The following is an 18957-nucleotide window of genomic DNA, read 5'->3' as shown; positions in this document are numbered from 1 at the left end:
ATCTCTTTTTTTTTTTTTTTTTTTCAAAAAGAATCACGTCATGATGTGTTGCCGTAAAAAAAATGTGCATTTAATCTCATCAATACATTTCCATGACACACACGGTTTTAAACAATGACGTCATACTTATTAGAATAAAGCAACAGGACCATTTCAGTTTTGAAATGCAGCACTTTTTTTTAATTCAGTGTTAGAAAATTGTTTTAAAAAAATCACGTTCCCCATTGGTTCCTTCCTAATTTTTTAAAGGTTTTTGTACATTTGGTAGGAATAAGGCATAAAATAAAACAAAGATCCTTGAAATAGCCATTATTCATGGTCACGGGGGTTGTGTAAAATTTGACAGGCAGTTACTACAGGCAGTCCCTGCAAGGTGAGATGATGATGACGGTGAGATGCATCACCAGCTGAGGCAGCACAGGTGAAGCACACAATGTTCCTCAGCAGCTGCTTCACGATGGGATAAATGTTCCATCAAGTGGAGGAGACTTAAACTCATAACACGACTGCACCTTTTCATTTACTGTACAAAACAACACAACTGAAGGGAGTGGCAACAATGACGTCAAAGAATAAACAGGTGGAGCAGGTGGGAAGAGTCATTTCCTTATTACAAACTACAAAACATTTCCATTATAAAAATTAAGTCTCTTTTTTCAAGCAAATGGAACAGTAGAAACATTCATGAAGACAAGGCCATGTTGAGTCGGTTGTGTCTGTACAGCAGCTCATAAAAGTGAGTGCACCCCTCGAATCAAATCAGCAGCCGTCGTCGTCTCAACTGTTTGTTTTTACAAGCGCGCGGCAAGAGTGCTTTATCGTTACATTCCAAAAAGTGCATTGACACCTCGCTTCCACCTCATGTGAAGCTTTGCCGCTGCTTCTGTTGTTTGGAGACAGAAAATCTAAGAATCAAGACAAAAAATTAAATAATAATAATAATATTAGGGGCCAAGTTTAGGCTCCAAACCCGTGACTGCAGAGTGCAAATTATTTATCTCAGAGGATTTATAAAAAAAAAAAAAAATCATACCGGAAGCGGCCGACTGACAGGCTCCCCAGTTCGCCCGTGTGGCACAATGGTCGGTAAACATTTCTCCAAAAATGTTTATAAAAGCTTCCTTACTTTTTACTCAAAAATATATAGAGATTTATTTTCACATGAACATCTGTATATATTAGATATATATACTTAAAGGCCTTAAAATATTTTCTTTCCCGCTCCTTTTGAAAATCACAGTTCCCTTCCGTGGATATTTTCGACCTGCAAAGGAAACAGAGACACCCTTGAACATTTTTTTTTTCCATTTCAAGTAGAATTCTCAGACAGGTTTGCATACTTTGTGCAACAACGGCTATTATTCGGGAGTTTCAAAAACACAGTAGACATCGAGTTGTACAACGTCTGCCTACCGTGCAGTTGTTTAGTCCTGCTTTAGCGGACTGCGTTCTTTCTTGGGCACCAGCGCCTTCCGCAGGTATGGCACGATTAGAAAGGCGACCAGGTAGAAAACGTGCCCGCAAAAGTACACAGAGAAGTACACCTGCAACACAGAAGCAAAGACAGCCGTCACCATGGTGGACAAATTGGGACTGCTCATGACAAAACATTTATATGCAGTGGAACTGTTTTTTTTTTTTGTTTTTTTTTTAAATCACCTTCTTTCACCTAAGTCAAGTGTCATCTTCATCCCCTGCCTACGATCCCCACGGCAACCGCTCCATTTCCTCTGCTAATACTCAAAACGTGGTTTGAAAGTCTCATCAAGCTATTTCCGTCCTACATTTTCACAAATAAGTCCCAGAAGGACCCATACAAATTCACCATCTCGAGTTCGCCGCTCAACCGTCCTGCCTAATTTTATAATGAAGGCATTATGACAGGCGCACTAAGTGCACCTTTGAAAGCAGGAGCGGGGGAACCTTTTTTTCCTATTAGCGACTGTAACGCCAGAATACATTTCTGACAGAATATGACTACTGTTGAACAAACCTTAACTCTTATATTATGTAGGTCGGGTGTATTTTTAATAGCCGCTCCTCGGAAGCTGCTAGGTGAACAGCTTTGATCTTGAAAACATGCATCTTTATTCTTTTAACAGTCCGATTTTACTCTCGTAGTGTGTATTTGTTTCTGTGTGGCCTAAATACTCAAATAAACAAACGAGACTACACTTTTGGCGGCAACTCAAAATCAACTTCCTGCGTGTTTGCAACGCACCTTGAGCCATTTATCGTAGGTGAAGATGCAGAAGGGCACCAGCGCGTAGCCCATGAAGAGCCAGTGAACAAATTGCTGGATGACGTAGAGGAGTGGAAAAAGTGGCCCGTTGGCCAAATTTGTCAGCAGGGGACTGTCCCTCACCAACGCCTGGTACTGTCACACACACAAGGACACACAATTGCACACGTCACACGAGCCAGCGATGACTTTGTCTCATCTTAAAGTGGGCCGCTGCCAAATTAAGACCAGAGTCAATATTTAATAATAGGCGTGTTTAACATTGGATCAATATGCTAGAACCAGAAGTCTCTTCATTAAAAGGCTGTGCGGGTTGAAATGAGGCAAACGCGAATGATGACTTGAAAGGTCCGGAAAATATTTTCTACCTGTCGCTCGACGGTGATGATGATGTACTCCAAGGAGAAGCACATCAGGTATCCCGAGTGGAGACCGTGCCATATGGTCAGGAATAGCAGAGTGGACACATGGGAGAGGGTCTTGTTGCCCAAAAACTTCAGCCGTTTAAACACATGCCTGGAAAAGATAAGGGGGGGGAGAAAAAAAAAAAGGGTTAATCTTTCTTTTATCTATCGGCTGTGTTACATAATTGACTTTTCTGTACTGGGCGTCGCGCTGACCTGGCAGCCCAGGCGTTCGTGTTGATGTTGAAAGAAGCGATGGTTCCCCCGAAGAGAGGCGTGGTCTCAAAGAGCCACACCTTCATGTTGGCGCAAGCGTCCCACTGGGGCTCGCCGTCCCTCACGCCGTTATAGCCCAGCCCGGTCAGGATGCACACACCCTCCTGCCAACGTCTCATCATCATCAGCGCAAATCATATCCCAGCACAAAGCCTTATCTCAAATCAAGACAAAACTGATTTGATCAGATCAAAATCATAATCTATGTCATAATCATGTTCAACTTTTGTAGATAGTGGAAAGGAAGTATTGATTTAACAATTATATTATAAATTAGTTAGTGTATCATATAAGTACGTACACCAGGAAGAGCAGCAAGTGAGTTCCGGTTGGATTCAAAACGACTGCTGCTAACTGGGCTAAAGTTTCGTTATCTGCCATAAGGATTTATTATTTACAGCATCAATGGGGGCAATAACCAACCTGGATTCTACCTTTGGCCACAATGTGAAGCAGGATTCTTTTCAAAGGTAAGCCATTAAAAAAAAAAAAGTTTTTTTCAAAATGTTTGCATTAATTATACCTGATTTAAATTTGTAATGGCAAGTTTTTGATACAACTCCCCTATTTAAAAACAAAAAAAAAAAACGATTGTAATCGTGCAGATGGTGGTTAATACTTACGGCTATGAGCCAGCAGGTGACATATTTATACAACATGATTTTAGCCCACATCAAAATGAATATGCAGCGAAACCAGAATGGACGAGTCTGCGGAGAAAACACAAAAGTGACACGAGACTCGAGGCAAAACCAAACCAAAGCTTGTCCAGGAATTGAAATGCTCAAACTCACATCATACTCATCTGTCAGGAAATAGCTTTCTTGGAAATGCGGACTAAAAATTGCAAATAGGACCAGAAAAAGGAAGCCCAGAGAGAATCTCTTCACAGCTGGTAGCACGCTAGAAGAGGGATGAAACATGAGGAGGTGCGGCGAACGCAAAAATCTCAAGCGAGCCTTCGGGACAACTGCTCCACCTGTTTGGAGGTTTTCCCGGGCAGTCGCTGAGCTCCCCAGCCACCAGCTTCTGGTAACTGCGCAGCGTGAACTGCGGCCCCACTAGGAAGCCGCCGTAGAAGTAAGAGAAGCCAAGAACCTCCAGCAGCGAGGGCACGCTTGGCAGGGCGTCGCTCTTCTGCTGCGTGCTCAGCTCCGCCTGGATGTTAGACAAACATTTTGATGGCGATGGTGGTGGTGGGGGTTGAGCGATCGAAACGTGGCTGCATGAAAGCCGCATTCAGAGTAAAAAAACTAAGACAGCAAGTCATCCAGAGCAATGTCATTGCTATCAAATTTCAGCCAGTGAATGACACTAGCTGGTCACCACAATAGGTACACCTGTACAATCCATAATGAGCCACTATAAGAGCGGTAAATGGGAGGGTGTGCACACTTATGCAAACAAATTATTAATGAGATTTTTGAACGTTCAATTAAGTTGTGTAACTTATCGGTCACATCAGCAGTGGACAAAGTTTCCAAATTCAATCATGGTCTTATTTATCCGTATCGCCAAAACCTGGCATTTGTTAACCTCGCGGCTCAACGGATGACTCGTGCAGGTGTAGCAAGTGCAGCGGCCAGCGAGCGCACGTGGAGAAGACAAACGAAAAGCAGAAGGAAAAGCGACGACGTCAACTGACTCACTGGTTCTTTCCCGCCGTCATAGTAATCAAATGCCAAACCTGAAATCAGAAAAGCGTGAAAAGGGGCGTTAAGGATCCGTGTTAGGGTGACTAATGAATGAAATTGTGACCTTTAGCGAGGCCTCGCGGCGTGCGCAAGCGGTTAATGGCTGTGATAAAGCGCTGATAGACGGTGGTCGTAAAACAGAAAAGCGCAACGGCGGCGCCATGGCCCGAGGTGGTTACCGATGAGTTTGAGTGTGAGGACACAGTGAGGCATGGTCCACTTGATGTCGTACTCCTCCGTGGCCGTGAAGTAATAGCCCGACAGCAGGTACAACTGCAGGCAAATAGATTCCAAACAAAAAGGAGTTACAAAAGCATGCCCTGTTCGGAAACAAAACGGCGCAAGAAAATCAGAGGAGGAAAAAAAATAAATATTTGCACGTATTGAAAACTCTGGATTTCGCAAATATGTAAATTCACAATGGCTCAATTAAAATGTCGACACGGAAAGTAAGTAAAACGGGTTACTCATTAACAGCCGATAGCGATGCTAATGGTGGAAAGCAAGAAGCGGGGAAACAATAAGGAACAAAATGAGGACTTTCGCTCTTGAAAATCAAAAGTCTTGTGACACCTTTTAATTGTTTCATCACGTAGAAAGGTAGTGAATAGCAAATAATACGGTATATTAGAAAAGACCAAAAAAAAAGCCCAGGTCGCATGAGGACGGCTCACCATTTGAAAGCTGAAGCTGCTCAAGATGGCCGTCACCGTCCTTCCCATCAGCCGCAGCATTAGGAACTGCACCAGGACGCATACCGCAGAGTGATAGATCTGGGAACCTGTCGGAGCAAAAAGATTGGACCTGCTCGATTGGGTGCCTTTTGCTGACTTCTACAAGATGAGGAGCTTCTCGGTGGACACGCATGATTGAGCTTTCAGGTCTTACACAAGGAGAGATTAAGAAACAGACCTGCTGTGAGATCCAAAGTGCAGCCGCCAAAAAAATAAAAGGAGAAGAAAGAGAAAGCGGATCAATGTAATGTTAACGCTAGTGAATCAGTCAATGGAGGGGTTTTTCCCCCCCCCCCACTTCTTTTTTGCTGTAATGACGTCACAGAAAGGCATTGTGGTTAGCAAAGAGGAAATGTCTGGCCGTTAGATTGAAACGGGAAAGTATTGTGACAACGCAGCGGTAACAAAGTAGAAGTTTGGAAGGTTCGACTGACTTTTCTCTGAGCTAATTGGAAAAAAAGAAATATCAACAGTAGCAAATAGATCAGAATGATTTATTCTATTACATCGAGTTGCACGGAGACATTTTTTTTTTTTTGCTTTTGTCGGATTCCCCTCTCTCACGTGTTTATCCACAAATGGCAGCCTGAGGTGTTTTTCTCCATAAATAACGGAATTTGTTGGAAAACCTTTCAAGTGGCACTCAGGCGAGGATGCTTTGCATGCAAATGAGACAAATGCACACGGCTGGCCTTGGGTGGTGAGGAGAACCGGCAAAATTGGCCGGCGGAAATGTTAATCCCAAATCTCACATGCAAAGAAAAAAAAAAAAAAAAGGGGGGGGGTAAATAGATGCTCTCATGAGCGCGGTGAAGAAAGGAATGAGAAACGGATTGGAAAATCTACTGAAGAAGAAGCAACCTCTGGGCTATTCCTCTCAACCTCCAGGAACATAACACTTTAAAGACTCAGTGGTTGACTTTAGAGTGTCACCTGACCACGTCCAGCTTCTGAGGCCACAAGCTTGAGCTCAGCTTTGCGAGCTGTGCTAGTGTAGTATGTAAACAGTGCCTGACCTTCCGGTTAAAAGAGAGAAACCGCCTGTTTGTCATAAGAAGAAAGAAATGGTAATGGTGAGTGTCCTTTCACTTGTACACTACTTTTCTGTTTTCAAGACAGATTTGTTCTATTTAAAAAAACAAACGTCACCCTGCGCCCACTTTTCATCTCACCAAAGTTAAACGTGGCAAGGGCCAGTCCAGAGAACGTGTGGAACAGGTGGATAATGGTGGCGGGCTGGTGGAACAAGAGATTCCGGTAGATCAGTGCAAAAGGATATCCTGTGGGTCACAATCAGTGGGAGCAAATTAAATGACAGTTTCATGAGGTCCAATACAAGTTGAGTTCATTTTCTATTTAAAGGGAACGATCTTCAAACGTAAAGGTCAGGCAGAAACGAAAAAAAGAGATCCAGTGTGTAAATGAGCACAAAGGTGAGCTAAATATAGTTTCACGTGTCTTAAAACTCGGCCAATATTTTCTCTCACTTACTTGATAAGACCCTGATGACACTTTTGTATCAATTGTGTATCAGAACATAAATATATAAAGAAGCTGGAAGCTTTTAAAACTAGACAAAACAGTCTAGCTCTTCTTATGTAGAGTTTTGCACGGGTGGGGTAAGGTAACAGTGAAATATTTGCAATTTGGAAGCACATAACGCGAGTTAAATGTTTCCCACGTGTGTGACTCCTGTTTTCTAAACTCGCTCCTCACTGTTCACTGCCATGAGGTCAGTGGTGTATGTCAGCAGTGACCTGCTTTGACCTACAGAAGGCCCAAAACAAACTTGAATTATAACCGATAAAATTGACGTTTTTCTATGTTGGCCTGGAAAAGGGAATGCTGTAGGGTGTTTTCCTTCGGACTACTAGATTATGCAAGAACCATTAAGCAACACACACGGACAGGGAACATGCAGACTATCAGATTTAGAGCATGCAAGTTGACTCGACGTGTGTCAGGGCAAAGTTCAGAAGAAAACACAGAACATTTACACTTATTGACATGCCTGCACACTAGTTTATGTCAGCTGGACGTTAATGCTGAAATTAGAATTGTACGATGTATATTTAAACCTTATAAACTGGTTAATTGGAGTCTTACACACGACGAGACTGTTGTTTCGACCACTTCGTTTGAAATTTAACGTTGGCCCTAAAATGACGACGAGATGATACATTAATCGCTGCTCAAAAGTAGTTTGACCGTTAGCATCGTTGTCTTAATATTGAGAGCCAAATAAATTGATAAGCCTTTCAGATATTTTGACGGGTTTTATATTTGAAAGGCGTGGTTTGTAGACAAGCACAATATTTAACAAAGCAGGGCAGTTTCTACAGGTAAACTCAGATTAAATCTGTCACAACAACCCGTGGAAGACATTATGATGATATCAGTTCAACGTAACAACACGCTCGTTGCAAAAAAGCAAAACCAAGATGCAGTCTCAACCAGGGTTGGTGATGACCCGAATTTGTCAAATGAAAAACTTACCGATTAAAATTGATAGTATTAAGCGAACCGCAGGCTCAGAAGAACCCAAAGACTCGGATAGATTCTCCAGCCAGGGAGCCGCCATCTTTACTGTGGGCGGAAACGTCCCTTCCCTTCGCGACGGGTCACTTACTGAACTCTACTGATTCGTAGCGCTCATGACACGCGCAGACAAAGTAAACGACGTTGCGTGGGAACCCGCTGTGGTTCGGCCCCCTCCGAGCTCTCAAAAATGAACAATTCTGCCCTCCTTCGACGGCGTCGAACAGCCTGCTCCGACGGCGTCGAACAGCCTGCTCCAAAGGCAACCTACGCCGCTGTTGCTGCAAGCCCAGATCCCGACGCGCCCAAAGAAGAAGAAGAAGAAGAAGAAGAAGAAGAAGAAGAAGAAGATGATTTTATTCCTGTACGGAACAAGAAACACAAACCAAAAGCTCCGAATGTCAGCTCTCAGATGCAAACTGTCTTAGACAAACTCTCAGCGCTACAAAAACAGGTGACTGAAAACTCCAAGCATCAGGCAGCCGAAAACTGCAGAGCCAACCCGTCTATTCCACCTCGTGAAAGATGTTTGATAATTGTGAATGCCCCGGAATCTTTGAAAGAATCTTCGGCCGAGAGAATTGTTGACGATCAAACATTTCTCCAACGTATGGTGTCACTCATGTTTGACGAAGGTGAAGAAGGGATACACGTTATCTCAGCTTACAGGCTTGGACGCAAATCGGAGGACTGCTCAAAAACGCGCCCGCTGAAACTCGTACTTAACAACGAAGCGGAATGCCGCCGCGTTCTCAAAAGAACCTTTCGCCTGAAAGGTGAAAAGTTCTATGTGCTGCGTGACCTATCGCCGGAGGATCGAATCAAAATGAAAGATGCAGTCACTGAACTTCGTACTCGCCGTGCAGCCGGTGAAACTGATCTACGCATTGTGGATTTTCGCGTTGTTCAGAAGAGGACCAGAGAGACCTGGAGACCGATTACCTTTATCCCGAAGCATTAACATCGCCTTTGGGATTAAGGGTGATCACGGCCAACGTTAGAAGCATTCGTAATAAACTAGATGACATTGAACTCCTTGTAGAGGAACAACATCCTGACCTGCTTGCTTTCACGGAAACGTGGTTAACCCCAGAGATCGCTGATTCTGAGATCCAGCTTCCAGGTTACCTCCTAACCCGGTCCGATCGTCCCGAACACCGAACTGGTGGCGGTGTCATCCTTTACTGGAAGGCGGAACTTCGTGTCCACTCGATAGTAACCAACTGCGATGCTGACAACGGAATTGAAACCCTATGGTGCCGCGTCAACAATGGGCGCAAATCAGTTACAGTTGGCGTCATCTATAGAAGCCCGTCTGCTCAAGGAACCGAGCTTGAGCTACTAGATCAACTTCGATGTCACGGGAGAGGCAGAGACTGTCTGATTGTCGGTGACTTTAATGCGCCCGCTATTGAATGGGACAGCCTCCACTGTAACCTAGATCAAGGAACTTTCGATGCCCAACTGCTTGATACAATCCTCGACTGCAATTTGACCCAGCATGTCATGTCTCCAACCCGTATGTTTCCTGGTCAAACCTCAAACATCCTGGATCTTGTTTTAACAGCGTCCCCAACTGACATCGACAAATTGCAATGTTCGCTGCCAATCGGGAGAAGTGATCACTGTACAATTTCCTTTCACTGGAGCGGTTGTGCATCAATTAACGATTCTGGTAGACCTCGTCGAAATTATTGGCGTACAAATCAACCCACTCTTCAGGAAGCTGCTGCTCAAACAGACTGGAGTATTCCGTCTCATCTCGAACTCGAAGATGCCTGGACCCTGTTTCGTTCCAAACTTGAACTTCTTGTGGAGGAGCATGTGCCAATTTCTCGGAAACGAACCTTCACCAAAGGTCCTCCTTGGTTTGATGGTGAACTAAGACTCTTGCTGAAAAGTCGTCGTAAACTATGGGATCGATTCAAACTGTCTCAATCTCCCGTGGACTATGATCGCTACAAAATAGTTCGAAATCGGTGCACACAAATGAAGCGGAAAAAACGAACCGAATATGAACTGCGTCTGGCGGAGACATCCAAGACTTCCCCAAAGCTCCTGTTCGCTTATTTGAAGAGAAGGACCAAGGCAGGAAGCGGCATACCTCCCCTTCGTTCCCCGGGTTCTGAGGATCTCCTTCTCCAGGATGCCGAAAAAGCTGAATCACTCGGCTCACAATACGCCTCTGTGTATACCGTCGAGCCGCAGATCCTGGATTCCCATATTCCTGTTCCTGACTCAGGCTTCCACCATCTTGTATTTGAGCGAGAAAATGTTATGAAAGCACTTCTGGAGTTACGGCCGGACTCCTCTCCTGGGCCAGATGAGATGCACCCAGCTTTCCTCAGAACTATTGTCGAGCATATTGCAGAACCCGTCCGACACATACTCCAGCTTTCCTTGGAAACCGGACGTCTACCTGTCGACTGGAAAATCGGCACAGTCAAACCAATATTCAAGGGAGGAGCTCGCCATGATCCGACAAATTACAGACCCATATGTCTGACCTCGATCGTTTGTAAGGTCATGGAAAAACTACTAAAGCGGGCTCTACAAAATCACCTGAACGAGCTTGACGTGCTAACTGCTGCTCAGCATGGTTTCCAGGAAGGACGTTCCTGTGTATCGAATCTCTTAGTAGCCAGAGAGAAGTGGGTAGCTGCCGTCGACGCTGGTAAATGCCTTGATGTCATTTTCGTGGACTTTAGCAAAGCCTTTGACAGAGTACCTCACATGCGTCTCCTGCTTAAACTCCAAAGGGTTGGTGTAACTGGGAAGATCTTATCCTGGATTGCTGACTTTCTGGAAGGACGTTATATGCGAGTGAAAGTCAACGACGCATACTCAGCGCCTGTGCTTATGTCTAGTGGAGTGCCACAAGGATCGGTCCTTGGACCCGAACTCTTCAAGCTCTATGTCAACGATCTCCCGAAAGAACTGAACATTGAGTGTTTACTGTACGCGGATGATTTAAAACTTTGGGCTGAAGTTACTAGCGTCGAGGATGCTGACCGTTTCCAAGACGTGTTAGATAGGCTCCAAAGTTGGACGGAAAAATGGCTGCTTCCAATAAACCATGCCAAATGTTCAGTGCTCTCCATGGGAACTCAGAATCCACTCGGGGCGTACCATATTGGAGGATATCTCCTTAAAAACACCACAAGTGAGAAGGACCTTGGTGTCATAGTGTCGTCAGACCTAAAGACTAGTCTTGACACCACGAAGAAGGTCACCGCTGCCACCAGGATGTTTGGATCCATCAGACGGTCTTTTGCCCGTATGACTCCTGCGATTTTCAGACCCCTGTTTATCTCTCACGTGCGTCCCATTCTTGAGTACGGACTGCCTGCAGTATTCCCATTGACCAAGTACGAATCCGATATGCTGGAGCGAGTTCAACGTCGCGGTACGAAAACAGTTGCAAAACTTCACCAGCTTTCCTACGAAGATCGACTGGAACAGCTGAATCTCTTCTCTCTGGCCTACCGTCGTCACCGAGGAGATCTGATATATACCCGGCGCATTCTCCGAGGCGAACTTGGTGAAGACCTGAGGGAGTATTTCATCTTAAATAATGATACATCGACACGTGGTCACAGTTTGAAGCTATACAAACCGAGGAGGTTACGCATCCATGGTGACGCCACTCTCTCTACCCGTGTAGTTAATAGCTGGAACCGCCTACCCGAATCATGTATCACAGCCCAGTCAGAGGAAAGTTTCAAGCGAAGTATTGACGCAGTGTTTAAAGTCTGAAAGGTGATGCTTGGTAGCATCCCTTCAACGTCCGGGAAGTGAAGGAGCTGACAAGGGATTCTTCCCTCTGCTTTCTACCTCTCAATGAAGTCAATGAAGTCGAGTTAGCGAACCAGTTGGGGCAACGTCGGAGCACGTAATTTTTAATATGCATCAGGACAGCAGGATCTGATTGGATGAAGAAAAAGAGTCCATCGCTCCCAACCAATAGTGCAGCGCGTCTACGAATATTAACGAGCAGTCCCTTAAATTAATGATTTTTCACGGTAGCGTATTCAAATATAATGCTTTGTCATGTGCTTGGTTTTTTCGAGGGATCACCACGATGGTTTTTAATTTTTTTTTTCCAAAGAACAAAATACTCCAAAACAAAAAAAAAACGTTAAACAGAGCAAGTGTGCCTCCGTTTGGATAGAAACGAGAACTACACTGGGTACATTATACGTAAACATAAGCAATCCGCTTTTATCATCAACTCGATCAAAGATACTAATCAATAACGACTGGTCCGCCGATGTATATTTGATTTCACAAAGTAAGGAGATTTCTCTTTAAGAGAAACCTGCTAGACAAATATCTAAAGAGTTTTACATTCCGTATAATCTCAAGGGACCGGCTTTGTATTTATATCGGTCGCTCTATTAGTTTTGGTCACGGTGTCGTATAGCGTTCTTTTTTTCCCCCTGTTCCCTAAAAAATGAAATATTCACGACGCAATAGTGTTGGCTCGTGAGTGAACAAATCGTTCAAAAGAACAAATCTTTTCAGTGAACAATTCGTTTGAACAAATCTTTTGAGACAACTGATTCTAAATATTCAGTTCACTTAAGAATAAGAATGCACATCACTACGTTTCCTCTCCACCAATCACAGAGCTTGGAGGAAAATTTGAATTTCCAAAATGTTTGTTCGCTTCATTTTCCTTCACCTGTGTCATTTCTCTACCGGCCTTCAGTTTGTTGGCAAAATACTTTGGACAATTTCTGTAGAGATGATCAGTTTCCCCACAGAGATGGGACTTTCTCGGTTTTCTCCCAAAACTATCATGGGCATGGGGAGCCGCCATAGCGGAAGCACCACAAAAGGAAAAGAAACACAAAAGGAAAGAAACACTTGAATAAAACTAAACAACTATTAAATGACACAAAAGTAAATTATAGTAATTTACCACAGTAGATTCTGTAACAAAATTATGAGGTTATTTATAACACAATACCTACTAAGTCACTATTTCCTCCACAAAGTGAGCCAAGTTCACTGCCACTTCAGGCTGAGAACTTGCGACTCAGTAGAGGCGATCGCCTTCCTAGCCAAAACATTGACAGAACAGATACTACACATGATCTTAGCCAAAAGGTCAAGTAGCAGCATATGAGTTTGAGACTCCAATAAGAATACTGTGAAGTAAACAACTCTTTGATAAAATGTCTTAAGGCATCTCAAGAACAATTTAAAGTGTTATTAGCAAGGTAAAGTAACAACAACAACAAAAACAGTTAAAGAAAAATGGGGGATGTCCAACCCTATTTTTTTTTCTTCATTTTATTGATCCACATGAACATGAACAGCTGAACAAAACAAAACCCTCCCCAGACACTAAAAAAACGAAGCAACTTGCGCTGAATATGAATTAAAACTAATTGCAATTAAAACCACAACTAAAACCAAAATAAACATCAAGTATTGTTGGAATAATTTAAGTGAAGCCTTGACCTGGAGGCCTTGTCTTTATATTTTACATTTCCTTTTGTTTAGGTTCTTCCTCTTTAACGGCAGGGATGTCTTTTGATCCCTGTCAGCCATGACAATGAAGTGCTAATTCACACCACATTCCTTAGCTAATCAGCGTTGCTACAGACACTATCTCCCCTCCCTTTAGTGTAGCAACGCCTCTGTAACCAGGGCAACCAAAACATTAAAAACAGTACTAAAACGAAAATATGAACTTCTCACTGTAGTAAAGGAAAGGAGTTCAGCATCTCAATCAAAAGGTACATACTAGAATAGAATTATCATCGATGCATCAACTCAGAGTCTCCTCAAATAGAAGGTGAGAACGTCATGGATCTTTGCTCATCTCCCCAAGACACTCAGAATTTTCAATAGAGACTCTTTGCCAAGTGACTGAGCAGGCCACAGGGTTAGGTGTGGGCTACTGTGTGCCTGATTAAGCTTAACCTGAGAACGAATTTTCGGCCACAAACTGAGCAGGAAAAAGGTTTCTCACCAGTGTGGGTTCTTGTATGTTTTTTTAAGGTTTCCTGACGAGAGAATTTTTGGCCACAAAGTGAGCATGAAAAAGGTTTCTCACCAGTGTGGGTTCTTGTATGTTTTTTTAAGTTTTCCTTCACTGAAAATCTTTGGCCACAAAGTGAGCATGAAAAAGGTTTCTCACCAGTGTGGATTCTTGTATGTTTTTTTAAGTTTCTCTTCGCTGAAAATCTTTGGCCACAAAGTGAGCAGGAAAAAGACTTCTCCCCAGTATGGATTCTTGTGTGCGTTTTTAAGGTATCCTGACGAGAGAATTTTCTGCCACAAACCGAGCATGAAAAAGGTTTCTCACAAGTGTGGGTTCTTGTATGTTTTCTTAAGGTTCCCTGCTGAGCGAATCTTTGGCCACAAACTGAGCAGGAAAAAGATTTCTCACCAGTGTGGATTCTTGTGTGCGTTTTTAAGATAAATTTACGAGAGAATATTTGGCCACAAACTGAGCATGAAAAAGGTTTCTCGCCAGTGTGGATTCTTGTGTGCATAGTTAAATCTCCCCTCTGACTGAATTTTTGGCCACAAGTTGAACAGGAAAAGTTTTTCTTTTTTGTGCCCATTTTCATGTGTTGTTTCAAAACACTATTATTAGCACATTTCCCAACCTGAGAACATTGCCTGTGTTTGTTTTGAGACTCATCATCAGAAGCAGCAGCAGGAACATGTGACGACACGTCATCACTATCTGATGGTGGAGCTGCTTGTGATCCTCCACAGTGGTCTCCATCACCCTCTCTAGTCATTTGTTGACTTGAGCTGCAGCTTGGAGGCTCCGCCCCTTTGCTCACCTCATGTTGACCCTCATCTAAACTCTTCACAGGAACGCCAGTCAATGGTATCTTCCAGGCATCCTCCTCTTCTTCCTTTTTAATGTCGCAGGAGTCTTCTCCTTCCTCTTTATTCCAAGGCTGCTCCGGCTCTTCCTCCTCTTTTATGGTGCAAAGAAACTTCTGCTCCATTTGTTCATTGAAGTGATGGACCTCTTTGGCCACATCTTCCTCTTTAATGCGAGTGCGCTCTGGGTCCATCTGCTTAGGACGAATAGCTTCACTGATGTCTGCAAAACAAGGCAAACACATAAGACTTCAAGTTACAGTTGAAGACAAACTGGTCAAAACTATACAAGGACTTTTTCAATCTGCCTATCACACGTGATTTGAACAGAATTCGACTCAAAATAAACACTGGAAGAGGATTCATAATAGAAACTAGACGTGTACTAACCTGCTCTGCGCAACACAACATAAGGCTGCAGCCAAAGATGTTCCTGTCGTCGACGACTACGTTCCTTTTCCTCCACGTACTTTGCTGTGGTCCTTGCAGACATTTCCGCACTGCAATAACAACACTTGTTCAACGATGTTTGGCGAACAAAGGTGTTTTTGTTTTGGCAGCGGCAAGCGAGCTATTCGCTAAAGTAATTGAATATAGGTTATTCCGTATTTACGCAATAGTATTTTGTGTTGGGTTGGGTTAGATCAGGGGTGTCAAACTCATTTCACATTGTGGGCCACACATGGCCTCGGTAGATGTCAAGTGGGCCGGACCGTTAAAATAACCATAGTCTGCAATAAATAACCAAAACATTACGCCTTTCCTTTTTTCGGTGTAAAGAAGCACAAGAACATTAGGAAAATGTTGAAATGGAATGAACATTCCTTTTTCAAAACATTTCATGAAACACCTCAGATTTCCTTAGACAAATGTCTTCATCTGTTGTGGTGTCCATCATTGGCATCAACTGTTCAGTAACAGTCAATGTCTTCTCAACTCCACGAATAAATAAGGCCAGCTGTGCCACATCTGTGATGTCAATTGCAACGGAAAATGCAATAAATTACTTGACTCCGTTAAAATTGGCTGTTAATCCTATGACTTTTATGCATTTTTTCACTTTTAAATTATGGGCCTGATCGAACGCCGGCCTGATCGAACCTATGGCCCGCAGGCCGTATGTTTGACACCGCTATCGAGTAGCTAGATTGTTTGGAAAGAAAATAAACTTAGCAAAAGACAGTCTAGTTGCATTGTTCCACAACGCCTATGTACCTAGGGAATTCCTAACAAAATAAAAATAGGAGGCATAAATCATGATCAAATCATTGAATGTGAAGAGAGAGCAACACCCATGTGTACATGTTCTGTTAGGTTAGACCAGACGTGAGCAAACTACAGCCTGCGGGCCACATGGAGCCCACGAGGGCGTTTAATCCGGCCCGTCAAACCTGAATAAATTGTGTTATTAAACATTTTTGGGGTCATTTTCCCTGCAATGACTGCGTTTCCCCAGTATACGGGGGAACGCCCGCCTGTGCATTTACTCCCGAAAGCTGTGTCAGAAAGCTCACAAGTGCATGTACATACTCAGTAGTACAGACCCGTCAGCTTTTTTTTTTTTACAACAAACTGGAGAGACTCCTCCATTTTCAGGGGGAACAGTGTTGTTGGTCTCCCTTTTAGTGCATCATAGTCTGGAGTAAAAGCTCTGCTCTAATTTTCAGATATCCGTCACCGTGTTTTTGTTTTGATTTCTTTATTTAGATGTTTTCTTTCACTGATTCTTCAAGATGATGTATTTGGTCAGAATGTTTGCCTTTTTATGTGATTTCACCTCATAAGATAAACATCTTTCATAAATCTGACCCGCAGCCGCTGAAGTGATGGAAACTGTTATTCTTAATAACAGTGTCATATTTAATGAGAATCACTGATAGTAGTTTTTTGGTGAAATATATATATATTTAATGCTGTTAATAGATGCATTTGTTTTCAAAAAGATAGATAGATAGATAGATAGATAGATAGATAGATAGATAGATAGATAGATAGATAGATAGATAGATAGATAGATAGATAGATAGATAGATAGATAGATAGATAGATAGATAGATAGATAGATAGATAGAAAAAAGGACATCCTTTTGCTTTCCTGCCCGGATAGTGGGGGTCGTTGTTTCATCTGCTGTAGTGACCGCCATTAAGCACGCCAAGATCTTGCCAATAAAGAACCAAGTGTAACTCCACAGATTTGTTTTGCTTGCTCAACGACGGACATCTCAAATAACCCGCAACAGATGTCAACTTAAACTTTTGTTTACAACGTGAACTTAAACGGACCTAATACACGAAACGACAGATCGGACCTGTTTAAGCTAACGTTACCATCTGGTAGAGTACATGAAGGCATTGAGATTTAAAATCGGGAGAATACCTGCGTCGAACTATGAAGCTATTGTTTCATCTGCTGGACTGCATTGTGCACTGACCGTCGTAGAACAACCCAAGATTTTGCAAATAAAGAACCAACATCGACATCTTTGTTTTCCTTGCTAAACAACGGACATCTTGAACAAACGCAACAATTGCAGCCAAGCAGTTCTAGGAATAACGGTGCTAACATGATAACTGAGGTCCACAGACGTAACTTACCTCTTTCCTCGTTGCGGTTGTAGTGTAGCAAAGGTTAACGATTCCCCCACATAAGTTTCAACCATTGTCGTCGATTTACTTTCTACCACGTGATGATGATGTTATTTGAGACCCGGACGCCCTCTAGCGGAAGACCGTGGGACGTTTCTATGTTGTTGCCCAGCAAAGTTGGAGGCGAACTACACTCACGTAATTACCTGTACTTTGCACAGGTACAGCCCACTCGTTTTCACATCTAGTAAAATAAATCAACTTTACAGCAAATTGTGATCAAATGTCAGTTTAAGTTTTATCAGTGTGACTAGAGCACGTACGAGGTTAGTGGTAGATGGCCTTGTAGGGACGACGAAACAACAAGAATACTGAGACACAAACCGCAGCTGTTATTCAAAGCGATGAGATCATGAGTCTCGCCAGGTATAAAAAATGCCATGCCTGGCAGAAAGGAGCAAGCATCTAACACCTTATATTTGGAGGAACTTCATTCTGACATCGGTTGAATAAAATATTTTCCCAATCAGCCGCGTGTCATTGGAGCTTACCTTCTCTGAGCCGGCCACCTTCTACCAAGTGTTTTTTAGAGACCAGCGGAGTGTTAGGATACGGATTCTAGCTATTGATCTGACTCCAAATTGTGATCAACACTTAACACAAGAATTGCTATGTTCTAATCCACACACTGGCGCACCTAACAATTTTGCCAGTTCGTTCTGTCAAAGAGAAGACCAGTAGATCAATCAGACCGAATTTACCAATTGTTTAATCCTGACAAAGCAAGCTAATACAGGCGCCTGGGCCTTGGGTCCTTAACACAAAAACTCGTGTGCCTTCGTGACCAGAAAGACGACACATTCCTCCGGGTTGCCCAGTTTTAAAGAAACACAATATGAATATTCAAGCATGCAAAGTATTGTGTGGTGATTGGTCGATGGTCATCTCCTCCTCGTTTGGGTTTTCCCCTGCTCAGCACAGATGTCTGGACCACAAAGACGAGTTGTTTTTCGCGTTCCCCATCGGCCTTGAGATATCCTCCCTTTCTGGACATCCTGTTCCACAATACTTTGAAGAAAACAAATTCATGTAGTCTGCACATTCCTTTCCACTTATTAAGCGACCACACTACTACTAGAAATGATATTGATATGATTATATGTGTCTAACGCAGCCTTAATCAAATGTGTTTGCAAACTGCCGAAAGTACATTTCCCTTTAGGAGCAACGAAGACAAATCACCACGTGTGTGGGGAATTCTCTTCGATGGTCAGCTGGTCTTCCAAACAAACGGTGAAAAAGTGAGTGGCTTGGGGAAGGAAAACTTCAGTCACACACGGCTGATTGGGGAAAGATTTTATTCAACCGATGTCAGAGAGAAGTGTCTCGCGCCCTAGCCAAGATGTCGAGTCCCTTTGTCTACTCTCGCCCTAAACCTTATACCCCCGCGCTTTCCTTCACTCGGGTGCGCGCACACAGGGCTGTTGGATGACCTATGACCCCCCAGTCAACCTCCCCAACTCTACACAGTGCATATCTTGTCAGTTGTTAATGGCAACCAGATGTTTCTCGTGCCGATGAGTCTACATCCCCGGACCAAGCCCCAAACAATCCCGCTCGAACCTGAC

At 43.3% G+C, this 18957-nt stretch overlaps 2 protein-coding genes, 1 long non-coding RNA gene and 1 other non-coding gene across 5 annotated transcripts; all 4 read right to left on the bottom strand.

Moving 5' to 3' along the window:
* Positions 1-157: 157 nt before the first annotated feature.
* Positions 158-8111, bottom strand: lpcat3 (lysophosphatidylcholine acyltransferase 3). Its single transcript, XM_061288287.1, has 13 exons — positions 7847-8111; positions 6523-6630; positions 5291-5397; positions 4796-4889; positions 4572-4609; positions 3902-4080; positions 3717-3825; positions 3546-3632; positions 2863-3026; positions 2611-2758; positions 2222-2377; positions 1414-1544; positions 158-1264 (listed from the first exon to the last, which is right to left on the bottom strand). The coding sequence occupies exons 1-12, from the start codon at positions 7929-7931 to the stop codon at positions 1425-1427; spliced, it is 1395 nt and encodes a 464-aa protein (XP_061144271.1). The 5' UTR covers positions 7932-8111; the 3' UTR covers positions 158-1264; positions 1414-1424.
* Positions 8112-10174: 2063 nt separating this feature from the next.
* Positions 10175-11644, bottom strand: LOC133160549 (uncharacterized). Its single transcript, XR_009715922.1, has 3 exons — positions 11505-11644; positions 10451-11437; positions 10175-10314 (listed from the first exon to the last, which is right to left on the bottom strand). It is a non-coding gene; the product is annotated as an uncharacterized LOC133160549 (long non-coding RNA).
* Positions 11645-12183: 539 nt separating this feature from the next.
* On the bottom strand, positions 12184-12239 carry LOC133161617 (U7 small nuclear RNA). Its single transcript, XR_009716100.1, has one exon. It is a non-coding gene; the product is annotated as a U7 small nuclear RNA (small nuclear RNA).
* A 146-nt stretch (positions 12240-12385) lies between these two features.
* On the bottom strand, positions 12386-17451 carry LOC133160548 (gastrula zinc finger protein XlCGF17.1-like). Of its 2 annotated transcripts, XM_061288288.1 has the most exons (3): positions 17339-17451; positions 15134-15243; positions 12868-14966 (listed from the first exon to the last, which is right to left on the bottom strand). In XM_061288288.1, exons 1-3 carry the CDS (start codon positions 17401-17403, stop codon positions 13786-13788), a joined length of 1356 nt encoding a protein of 451 aa, XP_061144272.1. In that variant the 5' UTR covers positions 17404-17451; the 3' UTR covers positions 12868-13785. The 2 variants fall into 2 exon arrangements, with proteins under 2 accessions (XP_061144273.1, XP_061144272.1); XM_061288289.1 differs by lacking the exon at positions 15134-15243 and having other exon boundaries at positions 12386-14966; positions 17339-17444.
* Between the last annotated feature and the right edge of the window lie 1506 nt (positions 17452-18957).

The sequence above is a fragment of the Syngnathus typhle genome, linkage group LG10, assembly GCF_033458585.1.
Source record: "Syngnathus typhle isolate RoL2023-S1 ecotype Sweden linkage group LG10, RoL_Styp_1.0, whole genome shotgun sequence".
Lineage (NCBI taxonomy): Eukaryota > Metazoa > Chordata > Actinopteri > Syngnathiformes > Syngnathidae > Syngnathus > Syngnathus typhle.
This window is presented reverse-complemented; position numbering and strand designations above follow the sequence as displayed.